The sequence below is a fragment of the Biomphalaria glabrata genome, chromosome 6, assembly GCF_947242115.1.
Source record: "Biomphalaria glabrata chromosome 6, xgBioGlab47.1, whole genome shotgun sequence".
Classification (NCBI taxonomy): domain Eukaryota; kingdom Metazoa; phylum Mollusca; class Gastropoda; family Planorbidae; genus Biomphalaria; species Biomphalaria glabrata.
The window spans coordinates 32,409,475-32,423,328 of record NC_074716.1 but is presented as its reverse complement, the minus strand read 5'-3'; the positions used below and the strand labels follow the sequence as shown (position 1 = coordinate 32,423,328).

The 13,854-nt window shown below is 35.9% G+C and overlaps 1 protein-coding gene across 2 annotated transcripts; it reads left to right on the top strand.

Annotated features, from left to right (window-relative positions):
* LOC106074460 (ras-related and estrogen-regulated growth inhibitor-like) lies at nucleotides 1–6,073 on the top strand. Of its 2 annotated transcripts, none has more exons than XM_013235228.2 (5): nucleotides 1–143; nucleotides 1,128–1,236; nucleotides 3,395–3,451; nucleotides 3,793–3,866; nucleotides 5,352–6,073. In XM_013235228.2, the coding sequence occupies exons 2-5, from the start codon at nucleotides 1,134–1,136 to the stop codon at nucleotides 5,976–5,978; spliced, it is 861 nt and encodes a 286-aa protein (XP_013090682.2). In that variant the 5' UTR covers nucleotides 1–143; nucleotides 1,128–1,133; the 3' UTR covers nucleotides 5,979–6,073. The 2 variants fall into 2 exon arrangements, with proteins under 2 accessions (XP_013090682.2, XP_013090683.2); XM_013235229.2 differs by lacking the exon at nucleotides 1–143 and adding an exon at nucleotides 151–304.
* The last annotated feature ends 7,781 nt before the right edge of the window (nucleotides 6,074–13,854 follow it).

The window sequence follows — 13,854 nt, the reverse complement described above, 5'->3', positions numbered from 1 at the left end:
AAGAGTTTTACAGCGACTGCTTGGCCTACACTGAGAGTGAGTTGACAAGTAGGGGAGGAGTTTGTCATAGCATCTACACTGCTGCTGCGAATGTGGGAAATACTTTGTGTTGAACGATTACCTATTGTGAGACAACTGTGAATGTAAGCTATTTGTAATGTACTCTTGTTTTTTTATATTGATCATTCAAACATCAGAGTTCTATATGCTGCTTGTATCTGTTTGTGTTGGGTACTGTTTTAAAAGTCCACAAACACAACTTGTACAGATCTAGATTCTACATGTATTAGTTTGATCGTTATTGGTAAGTCTGTATAGACTCTATATTGTATAGAGGATATAGGTATATTTTTCATTTTGTTACCAGCCTAGTTATATGATCTTAGCACTAGGCACTTCAGAGTGACAACCTGACAGTAATCGACTCCCTAGTGCAGTTGACTTAAATACTAAATTTAATTAAGTTGTCAGTAGTCAAACTTGTCAAACCCTCGTGCGTTATACCTAAGTCCACCACATATACTCATAGCTTAAATAATATAACACTTGGTAATCGAACTTTACCTACAAGTATTAGTAGCTAGAAAATGCTCACAATGTTTTCAGAAATTTTTGTGACATTTAATGAGAAATAATCTGAGAAAACAAGATTGATTTTATTTTGTTCGAGTCATGTCAAGTGATAGCAGTACTGATTTAACCGACCTTCCTAGAAATATAAACATTTTCAGTATATGTGAGGCTAACATTTATTTTACTGGCTGCTGATGTCAGGTTAACTAAAAAGTAAGTCAATTACCAACTCTACTTTCAATTTATCTATTTACTTTATAATATTCTAACAGGCTTACTGTTTGCTAAATCTGTCTGATGTCTCAAGGTACTACTCTATAATAACCTAATATCGCCATATTGTTTGCTAAATCTGTCTGATGTCTCAAGGCACTACTCTATAATAACTTAATATCGCCATATTGTTTGCTAAATCTGTCTGATGTCTCAAGGCACTACTCTATAATAACCTAATATCGCCATATTGTTTGCTAAATCTGTCTGATGTCTCAAGGCACTACTCTATAATAACCTAATATCGCCATATTGTTTGCTAAATCTGTCTGATCTCACAGTGCACGATGTTATCGCCCGCTACTCTACTGAGAAAAATTAACATCACCAATTCAAAAAGCAAGCCTTTCAGAGTTGTCATTCTTGGTCAGAATGGCGTTGGTAAAACAGGTGAGGTAACAATTAAATTTTGCTAATAAAATTATCTAATTTGGACTTTCAGAGTTTTCAAAGAATTGGGACTTTTCTAGATCATATTTTATGATATTGACCTTTAAAAATGTGGATTCTTTTTTTTAGTGGTTTACAAAGTGTGAGCACATCACAGCCTGCATATGCATGAACAGATCAGGAAAATGTTTTCAAAGATATGAAGATAGAAGAAAGAAATTTCATGAATTAAATGCACATAGATGAAGTTGTTCACTTAATTTCGAATCTCTAGCATCATTGAACACCTAAACGTTGAATAGGATGTGCAGTGACTTTGTACTCTCTTTAGTGCACTCTCCCCCCTCCCTCCCTCCTCCACCAGCCTGCTCTTACTGACCAAATGTACATTCATCAGTTATATCAGCCTGGCTGTGCCATAATGAGGAATTTCTTTTGTAGAAGCGTGGCGCAGAAAAAGACATTATACATATTTTTTTGATCAACTTTTTGTTATATAAAATTTTATCTACAGACGTATGGCATGTTAAATTTATGACGTATCTGTAAGTTTATGCAGTATCGAGCTAGTGATGCGTTCTACTTAAAAGTTCTAGTGCATGAATTTACTTTTCAAATCGATTCTAGCTCGAGTATTTAAATAGTTAACCATTTAAAAATGTACATAATCTAATTACCTATCATAATTTATGTCAATATGAAAATGATGTTATAACTAAAAGCCACATTTTTATGTATATGTGTATTACTTTTGTACAATATGGCCAATACTAAATATCCAAGAAAGTCACAGGGTATACCTTTGGAAGTTTAATTTTAACTACTTGTTGTAAGAATCAGTTTGTTTGACATGTTTCAGATTTTCCTTCATGTTTGAAGATTATTACATCCTAGCTCAAACCTCATACAAGAAGAAGAGGGATAGCTGCGGGCAGGGGTCGAACCATGGAGAGGACAGTCCAGAGCGCATACCACTCGACCAGGCAGCCATAGTAAAGCACCAAATGATGTGAGGGTCTACAAACTTGTCGATCGCACGTTTCCATCTGACCTTAGGGAGGCCTCAAATTAATCGAAATATTAATAAGCCAGCACCAGTGCTATGTAATGTCTGCCGTCAAAGGCCTCGTATTTCTCATTTCGTTGAAAGCCACTCCCACCCCTACATTCTTCTGACTGGAGAAATCTAACTCCAACAATCACATTGTTACACTTCATATTCCGTTGAGTAGCCTCAGAACTGGAGGAAAGACATTTTTATATCAAGTATGAAGGTATCATAACTGCTTATCCCAAGTCCAGGTGCCAGTGAGAGAATTCATGTGAATTATTTTTTTTCTTCCAAATATATAAAACCGATTTGTATTTCGTTAGAACTAAATATTGCAAATGTAAAGAAATTGAAATGACTAAAAATACATTTCACTACAACTTGATGGTGGTGGTAAGCCTTAGGCTTTGCTTAGTACCTCCTCCCCCTTTTCCACGGTTAATTAATTCTTCTCACTCCCAAACTATTAAACCTTATCTAATTATCGCTGCCATGAATCTATACTGTGACCTCATTCTACCTCTTTCCATAAACGGGGTCAGTTCAAAGAAGTCGCAGAACAAACACTTGCTAATTGTAATCATCCAATCAGAAAAAGAGGTCAGGAAAAAATTCGCATGCGTTTTTAGAAGGTCATTGCAAATAAAAATATTTAGAATAGAAGTTTCTATGATTCTGGAAAATACGGTTTTATAAAGTATAAATTGCGTTAAAGCGAGTTTGTCGGGGTCCTTGTGTTGTACCTAGTTCTTAAGCAGTTGCGGGTCCACAAGTTTAATTCAGAAAGTTCAGTTGTATCAGTACTAAGTTGTATAAGTATCAAGTTGTATCAGTACTAATTTGTCTCAGTACTAAGTTGTCTCAGTACTAAGTTGTCTCAGTACTAAGTTGTACAATAAAATGTTTGAATTAGAGAAAAAGAACACATACGTTTCCCCTGTGTTTCAATCTCCCCTGCAAGTGATTCTGTTTGTGCCATTATAGATATAAGAAAAGCAAAGATACTTAATATATTAAAACAATCTTAAATAGAAATTCATCAAGAAATATTCATACTGAAGAAAACAGAAATCATCACAATATTGTTTTTATTTCTTTTCGCTATAGCACTAACAGTTCGGTTTCTTACAAGAAGGTATATAGGTGACTACGATCCGCTCTTAGGTGAGACAAAAACATTTGTTCCTTCAACACTTTGTCTATAGTATTGAATGTGCTTATATTAATAGAATTTTGTAACATAAATATTTTAATGTTAATGTGATACTTTTTAATGCACAACATGGCCTAAATTGTACCGATGTGCCAATACCCAAATACCTTTTAACGGAAACCATTATCATTTTAATAATATTTTTTTTCAATAGCATTCATAAAGCCGTTTGAATGATCGAAAATGTGTTATTTATTGTAAAGCTTTATTCTAACAGACACATACACTAATCAGTAGCTTCCTTTTTATTAGTTTTCTTTCTTCCAATGTTAACACAAAGTCTATTTAACAGAACGTGTTTACACATGTCAAAGAACTCTTGATGGGATAAGTGTGGAGTTTGAGGTCTGGGACACCGCTGGACAGGTAGGTACATTTTATTGATATACATGCTAGATAGGTTGTTACACTCTTGAACATCCAGTCTAGACAGGTTGTTACACTCTTGGACATGTGGGCTAGACATGTTGTTACATTCCAGGACATTCAGTCTAGACAGGTTGTTACACTCTTGGACATGTGGGCTAGACAGGTCGTTACATTCCAGGACATTCAGTCTAGACAGGTTGTTACACTCTTGGACATGTGGGCTAGACAGGTCGTTACATTCCTGGACATTCAGTCTAGACAGGTCGTTACATTCCAGGACATTCAGTCTAGACAGGTTGTTACACTCTTGGACATGTGGGCTAGACATGTTGTTACATTCCTGAATATCCAGGCTAGACAAACAGTTACAGTCCTGGACATCCAGGCTAGACATGTTACTTTTCTTGACATCTGGGCTAGACAGGTTGTTACATTCCTTGACCTCTGTGCTAAATAGTTTGTTATATCAATGGACAAGTAGGCTAGACACGTTGGTAAATATGTGGGTACACTTTGGCTAGACAGGTTGATACATATCTTAATATGTAGACTAGACAGGTCGCTATATACATGGGTACCTTAGCTAAATATGATTGGAACATTGCTGGTCAACTAGGCTAGACAGATTGGTACATTCTTTGACTTTCAAGCTAGAAGGGTTGATACAAAATTGACATGTAGGTTAGACAGGTACTTTCTCCACATCCCTATTATATAGTGTTGTCAATTATCAGAAAATTCTGTATTAAGAAAAGATATTTCAAAAGTTAGAAAGACTTTGACAGTTTTTTTTAAAGAGTTGTCTACCTACTCTAGAGACTGCAGAAGTAAAAATTCAACTCATTGACTACACTATTGTCTGGAAATCAACACTGCAACGTAAACGAGAACTTTTTTTTATCTCTAAGTTCTTCCTTTGTTAAAGGTTTACACTTTAGGCTGATGCTAAAACTAGTTTTTGGCATTTGGCTTAAGATTGCTTACAAGTTTGACGTGCCACGCATTTCATCAAGCAGTTACTTCTAAAGTGATGAAATCTGTCAACGTGTCAATATATATGATGTAAAGAAAATATAAAACAACCTGGTGATTTAAATGTCCTTTACTTTGTACAACCAATTCTGAAACAAGAATTTGAAACGTAAAGCGAGTAACCATTGTATTTATTGAAGATATCATACACCGTAGAACTCTTAATCTCTAATGCTTGTAGAAGAAAGTAATTACAAAGCTTATATCAATTCAATCTGTCTGGTACAATCATTGTACTTATTATTTCTCCCACACCCATTCTCGGATCAATTTGAAACTTAACACATTTATTTGTTGTACCTAACAAAAAATAAATCTATAAAATAATACTGATTATATAAGTTCCATAGGACTTAAGTTATACATGACTCAATAAACCTAGAAAATTATGCCTGCCTGTTGATTTATTTTTCCTAAAGTCAAAATAGAAATAAATTTATTTTTTTTCAGAATGAAAACAATAAGCTCAAAGAACAAATCCGATGGGCAGACGCCATCATTCTCGTGTATGACGTCACAGATCGTTGCAGTTTCAACGAATGCAGCAGGCTTAAGTTTCTCACCAACGCACTCTCCAAGCGAGCGAGAAAAAAGTCTAACATCGAGCTGAGGGCCGACAGCGCTGATCAACTGCCAGTCTTCCTGGTAGGTAACAAGATAGACAAAGAGGCCGACAGGATGGTGAGTGAGGAGGAGGGAGAGACCAGGGGCAAACAACTCGGCTGTGTTGCCTTCAGGGAGGTCTCCGTCAGCGAGATGGTCCACGAGGTGGCTCAGGTCTTCGAGGAGATTTACGTCATCTGCAAGTATGGGAACAAAATTTCGCTGCATTTCCAGCTCAGCGCTTCCAGACACACTCTTTGCGTGGAGAGGCCGGCGGCGTGCAGCTCCTCGGAGGAGGATCTAGCCGAAAGGGACGCCATTAGCTTACCCGGGACACCAGATTCACACGTGAACGTCAGGGATGCCATTGCGTCCAGAAAGTTAAGGCCGGAAGACCTGTACAAAGAGATGTCAGTTGATGACATGTGGGTTAGGTCACGATCAAAGAGGCGCGAGGCTATGTTCATGAGTTGACAACATGTGAGTAAGGACATTGCAGGAACTAAGAAACACTTTCTCAACACTAATCGCTGTGAAATAAACATTCTCAGCTAAATATGTATTACAAAGTTTTTTTTTATTATTCGCTATTCCTTCTTTAAAATGTCATGGCTACTAGTTAAGCCTCTTGCACACTACGCGGTTTTGATAGTACGGAAACAAATATTCTAAAAGTACGCCGAAGATACAAAGAAAGGCAGGCAAGCTTTTGAAATAAGCTAGAGTATTGCCACTGGGTGGTCGCGTACAGCGTACAGATGGTTGTCTTAGGTAAAGTTTGTTTCAGAGACCACTTCATAGTAATATGGATAAACTGAAGTTTCTAAATAGCTTATTGAATGAAAAGGAAAGACTTTAGTGTCAACATTCTAACCAGTGAGCGACACTAGCATTATCATTATTCATCTTTAGCCTCTTGTGAAAGGTAAAAAGTTTTGTCTCGCTGAAGACGAATCTAAAACCAAGTCAGGCCAGTATCCCATTATAGCTGCAACAAAAACACAACTTTCTATCATTGGATACATACTTCTGCTTGAGCCTGCAGGGACGGCCTATCACACTTGATCTGCTATTTATTGCTGAAGATATCAAACCTTTTTAAAACATTGTTTAGACTAATATACGCGCTTAGAATGTAGAGCCATACGCGCATCAATACACCAGTTGATATTTAACAACGATACCAAAATTTTGTTCGTGATATTATAATACTAACTTTTAGTATGTTGTCATGGCTTCTGTATTGTTATAGTTGTAATGCTGAGGTGGACAATTATAGTCAAAATTGAATTTCCATTTGTTTGAACATCAAAAATGAAAGTACTCTCGTCTCATAATTATTTTTTTAGCAATTTTTAGATACATAATCTTCTTTATCAAAAGACTGAATGCAACACTAAATAGTGATTTTTTTTTTTTTTTTTTCATAATCAATTACTAGATCGAGATCTAAAAAATAAAATTATATGTTACATAGGTTAGGATTGAAAAAAAAAACTTCACTTCTTTAAACTACTTGACAAAACAACGCCTTGATCCAACTGTCTACACAATGTTCACGATCAGTCGCAGATAAGAATTTATTTCCGGTTTCCAGTCTAGTAGTAGATCTAAGTCTATGGGGTTGACATTAGGAAGAAGAGAATGACTTCCGCCCAAGTCTAGAGCCGAGATGAAGATTCTGTGATCAAGGCAGACATTGTCTTATGTATATGTGATGTCCTTATATAAATAAACATCTATATCTCGTTGAGTTGCCTCCCTTCAGTTATTACCTTATCTTACGACATTTCCACTTCCTTTTAGAACTAGAATCTTGTACTTGAATACCTTATATCTAGATCCGGAATGGACCTCATTCACCAATCGTAAACAAACAACATTTTGCCACGTGGTTCTCTATCTCTTCTATACAAATTACGTAATTCATAAAGGTTGTCACGTGATACGCAATTTTCATTGTTTTATCAATATCATCACGTGGCTAAATGTTGTTTGTTTACGATTGGTGAATGAGGTCCATTTTAATCTAGACTACTGTCTTTTAATGTTGCTATGTCTGGATCTGTATTACTAAACTAGAACTGTATATACTGTAATAACTTAAGTGAGGCAACTCAACGAGGTACATCGATATTTATTGACAAGACATCACAGGTACACAAACAACATCTATCTTAGGCACAATCTCTCCATATTGGCTCTCTACTTGGGCGGATATCGTTAGTCTCCTCATGTCAACATCCTGTTCTAGTCTGGTTACTAGAAGTGTGCATCTCTGCACTAGCCTGGATGGTGGTGCGCATGGAAAAGTCATAACAATACTCTGAGTAGATTTATACATGCAATAGACCTGGATTGGATTGGTAAAATATTCATTTTTTTTTTAAATTATATCATTCATTAGTTATTAAGAGTAGAGTAATCACTCTAACAAAATGTTATCTGCTTTATAACAGAGGATTTGCCTATAAAATTCAACTTTTTAAAAATGTTCTTTTTTTTTAATCAATGAAGAATTTGCAAGTTAATAAGAGGAATTAAAAAACAAAGGCCAGTATGAGGGTAAAAAACACGACAATATCGTGATTAGGCTGACGCTCCATCAACTGAATGACTGATCTCTTAAATCTCTGTTGGCAAACTTCTAAAGTCACTGAGAACTTTCAAAAAGAGTCATTGTACAGCTTCCTACAAAGGGCAACTCCCTCCTCTCTGTCCCTTGCAAAGTTTGCAGCATTGTTCTGTTGAGACGGGTCAACAGTATGTAGATGAGAGGCTCAGAGAAGACCAAGCAGGCTTCCAAAGAGGCAGATGATGTGCAGAGCAGGTCTTCGTTCTACGAAATATCATTGAACAAAGTCTCAAGTACCAACAACAGCTAAAGATAACTTTTTTAGACTTTAAGAAAGCATTTGATAGTGTCCATTGAGAATCACTATGGAAAATAAAGAATATAGCATACCAGGAAAATTCGTCCGGATTCTACGAAACGTATAGTCAATCTAGTTGCAGCATTAAAACAGAAGAAGGAACAACCGAGTTCTTTAGAATCGAGACAGGTGTGAGACAGGGGTGCATCATGTCTCCCTTCCTTTTCCTCCTAGCCATCGAGTACATAATGAGGAGAGCAATGAATCAGACTGCCTTTGGTATTCCATAATGTGAACAGAATCGAATGGCGGATTTGGACTTCGCCGATGACTTTGCACTACTCGGGGCTACAAATAAATGCATACAAGAAATGACGGAGAACCTAGATAAAGAGGCACCCAAAATTAGCCTCCACATAAACCAGGATAAGACTAAAATTGTGAGAGTTATATATGATGCAAACGGTGCCACTCTCAGACTTGGCGAGCCAGAGCTTGAAGAGTTGAACAAGTTCACATACCTTGCCAGCATAACAAACGATTGGGATGCCTACCAAACCTCCTCAAGCCAATACACTACCACGGTGCCCGCAAAGTGCTTATTAAATACAAGTTTTCTAAGCTTTATATTGTTAGTTTGAAACTTTTAAGCGACGACCGATTCTCTATAATGTGTACAAAACGGGACTAATTCGACTTATAGCCCCACATCTGTCAAGTATCTATTTTGTCCCTTGTTCGATATCAAACAAAATAATAGTTTGCAAGGAATTAATTACTAATTCATTAATTGTTTTTTTTTATATTGATTTATGTGATGTCATTGACAATGAATAGTTGTACAATTTTTAATTTGATGCTATCTTAGACTGAGTGAGTTAAAAAAACCTTTGTAAAATAGGCCATTCTTTCTTCTTTATGTAAGGCTCTGAGTGTAATAGCTTATATTTGCAATATGTCGTGGTCTATTTATTTTGTGAGTCAATTTAAGGGAAATTTCAACTTTGTTTGCTTTGTTTAATTTGCATATTTTCAAAAAATGAAAAATATTTTTTTTATTTTGTGGAGGGTGAGGTTTTGAGTGGTCATACAATCTGCATTGCTTGCGAACACAGGTCAACAAAGAAATAAATAATATACAAAGTAATAATGCCAGAAATTTAATTCTTTTTAATAACATTTACATTTTAAATTCATTGAGATGACAAATGCTTAAAAATACTATAAGAAAACAAAAACAGAGCTTTAAAACGTTTATATGTCATTTAAGCCAACAAAGAGCCATAGCCCTCGGCATAAAAATCAGACTGATGCTCTTCTTGGTCAAGGCGAGATTTTTTTTTGCCTGGGAATCACGTAATGTTAACAGAATTAGAGAGGAAAATACTAACAGTAAAATAGAGATGCCATTGATGGATCTTAGGTATCATCTACAAAGACCGCACCACAAATTATGTTATTCGAAACAGGATCACAATGACCTATCGGCCCTACGATGACCTCTTTTAGGGAACAGCACCAGGGAAAAGGAAAAGAGGCAGACAGTGAAAGAGGAAGACCACATCTAAATGTATAGGCCTATTATTTGTATATAGCTTTATCGCTCAACCTTTTCACATAATTCACAGCGTTTGTGTTGTATAAAAGGTCACATATATCTGCCTAAGGTTTTTGAGGGTGTCATGTGGCCAACACAATGACCAACAGCCTTTACTTTTCCTCAAATAATGTCAGGTACCCATTATCCGGGTGTACTCAGAGGTGCCCAAAGATCCCAAAATTAAAAATCCAAGTCTTTACAAGGATTCGAACCCTGGACCCCCGGTTCGGAAGCCAAGCGCTTTACCGCTTAGCCATCTTTACATTATCTGCCCTTTAGACCACAAGGTCTGAAAGAGGTACCTTTACTTTTAATTATTTCTTTCAATAATTCATTGATATAAATTTGGAAAAGCAACTAGTTCATTTTATAATTCTTTCTTTTATCTGTGAATGAATTATGTAGCATTCTTATGCTGACATTTTACAACCTGCCTTATTGAGTACTAATCCTAAACAATGCCAAGGCAAAGTATGAAGTAACAAGATATTTCTTTCTGTCTGAAAACATTACATCATATCGAATCAATATTACCATTTTGGCATCGAGTAAATTAACTGTGTAGCAATGTCAACCACAGCTCTTTAATAATGCATACTGTATTTTATAATTTAAAACAAAACAGAACAGAGGCTAACAGAAGCTTGAATAAAGAACGAGGCTATAGTTATTAATAAATTAACTAACGTGGCGACATACAAAGTCTGTCAACTCTTCAAAGTTCTATTGAAACCTTTCAGGAGCTCTCAAAGAGTTTGTGGTGCGTGAGTTGGTACTCAAAATTTGTATAGTTTCTTTTCAGAGACACTCCTGACATCATTGACATGTCTAAAAACAGAGCATCTTAGAGCTGCAGCTACCAGCAGTTACTATGAAATAAACAAAAAAAAAACAATAATAAAAAAACAACAAAAAAACAACAACAAGGCTTATATTAGACAAAGCACACCACAATCACTGCCCTATATAACAATACTGCAAAGTTCAACTTTCCCTTTTCTATATTAAACAAAAGGGACTAACCTAATAGGTTAATTTTCAAATTAATTTATATATTTTTTTCGACATGAAAAATGTGCACAATTTCAACTTGATTCTTGAATTGCAAAAGGGAGAAAAAAACAACAACTCCCAGACAGAGAGAGTAGGTTACTATAAAACGTGTAATAAAAGTGCTTTAAAAACCTTTTAAAAAATGAAAAGAAGAAGTTAATTTCACCAATTTAAAATTAGAAACTTACATAGTGATATCGATCTGACATCATATAAAAATGTTCCATAATGTCAACATAAATTTTTAATGTGATTAGGTTATGTTATATGACAATGATTGCCAAAAGAAAACTTCTGTACACTATTGTTAAGTTCAAAATATATAGATGCTCTAAATTGTCAAGCTGGGGGCCCCGACGTAATGAGCCTAATGTTAATTAACATGAACGAATAATAACATAACTCTAGGTATAAATTATAATACAACAAATCAGCTGTTTAATCTAACGTCATCTTGGTTGACCACAACAGTTACAAGAGATGTTACTCCCAAACACCGAGAGGTGCAACCTATATGAAATACACATCAACATCCTTCCCTTTCTCTAGCCAACAAAACATATATCAGAAATATTAGCTATTAAAATAACAAAATTAATAACACATCTTATTTTATAAATATTGTAACAACTAGAAATAAAAATAAATTTCAATTGAGAGTGTGACACATATAGAATAAATATTTTAACATGCCAGAATATCGTCTGTCGGGCCTCCTCATCATTCCATCATATGCCATGTGTGCTGTGTGTATATGAAGTTTGAATTTCTGTTAAGACTGAGATTTTTAGTTTGGGGATTTCAAAGGCGGCCCTGATTCCACCTAACTCTTATGGGTACATAACTTTAGTTGGGGAAAGTAAAGGCGGTTGGTCCTTAACCACCTCATAGATCGAAATGTCTCAAAGGAGTACTTCACTACAATATATATCATGGGCGTAGCCAGGGGTGGGGTTTTGGGGTTCAACCCCCCCCACCCGAAATGAAATCTTTCTCCCGCCGGGGGGGGGGGATTCGAAATTTAGTGACTGATTTTAGCTTTGATTTTGTTTATTGTAGGTGAGATTTTAATACTAAACCATCACTTGCCCCAGCACAGCCAAGGGCACAGTTAAGGAAGAATTTGATCTTAAACCCACCTCCAAAATTTACGATAAACCCCCTATTCAATATTAAAAAAGCAAATTACACACTCAAAATTCTATGAGTGTAGCTAAATGGGTTTTGACTCAGTTTTGAGTTTAAACCTCCCTTCAGCGGGGTTTGAACGTAAAAAATACCTCTTTAATATTAAAAACAAAGCAAATTATACACTCGAAATTCTATGAGTGTATTCAAGGGGTTTTTGAGTTTAAACTCCCCTCCAGTGGAGTTTAAAGCTAAGAGATACATCTTCAATGTAGACAAAAAGCAAATTACGTACTCAAAATGCTATGAGCGTTGCCAAAAGGGGTTTTGAGTTTAAACCCCCCTACCAGGGGGTTTGAGATAAAACCCCATACCAGGGGTTTTTGCAGTTAAATCCCCCTCTTCTATAAAACAAAACAAAAAAAAAATGCAAACAACAATCCCCAAATTCCAAGAGCACAGTTAAGGAAGAATTTGATCTTAAAACCCCCTCCAAATTTACGAAAAACCCGCTATTCAATATAAAAAAAAGCAAATTACACACTCTAAATATGAGCGTAGCCAAAGGAGTTTTGAGTTTTAAACCCCCCGCCAGCGGGGTTTGAAGCTAAAAAATACATCTTCAATGTAAAAAAAAACAAATTACGCACACAAAATGCTATGAGCGTTGCCAAAAGAGGTTTTGAGTTTAAATCCTTATTCAGAAAGGTTTGATGCTAAAAAATACCTCTTCAATATAAAAAAAGCAAATTACACACTAAAATTTTTTGAGCGTAGTCAAGCCAATCGGGGGTTTTAGTTTAAACCTCTCTCCAACAGATGACTTTTTTTCTTAAAGTTTAAAACACCTCCAGACGGTTTTGAGTTTATAATCCCCTTACAGAGCGTTTGAGGTGGAAAAACCTCTATCTTCATATATTATTCTAAAGCAAACTACAGTTACCATGACCGTAGGTAAATGAGGTTTTGAATTAAAAAAAAAAAAAAAAAAAACAACCTCCAGAGATTTTTTCGTTTAAAACCCTCAACAGATGATTTTGACGATAAAACTTCCCTTTTCGATATAAAATCTAAAGCAATCTACAGTCACCTAATTCCAAGAGCGTATTAAAGAGAGTTTACACATTTCTACCAGTGGCGGGGCTCCAATAATAAAGTGCAGTGAAAAGTCATCTGCCGAAATTGAAAAGCACTAAATGTGGCTCAACAAAGATGGTTAAGACAGGAGTCAGTTAAAGAGATCGTGTCTAAATCAAGGAAACCCTTTTCCGAACTAGGAGTCAACCCTTTAATAAGATTGTGACAGAGCGTCGCATGAGGTTTGCGTGACAAGTTCTCCGACAAAATGAAATACGCATAATAAGAGTTGCAATGAAATCCTAGTACAACTTGGCGCTACACATTCATGGAGGTCCTCAGAGCAGGCGGGAAGAGAATTCAGACATTACCAGTGAAAGATTTTTGTGGAAGCAGCTTGACGGCTAATGCTTGACGGCTAGGTAAATAAGAATAACACATTAGGTTTTTGAAATAAAACTTGTTAATAGCAGGAAAATGCACTGTAGATAGCTCAGAATATGCAGTTTGTTGGCTTTCAATACCAGAAATAGTGCCTGACACACACATACATACATATAAATATTTTTTTGGCCGGGGGGGGGGGGAGAAAAAAAATCCCCTTCAACCCCCCCCCCCG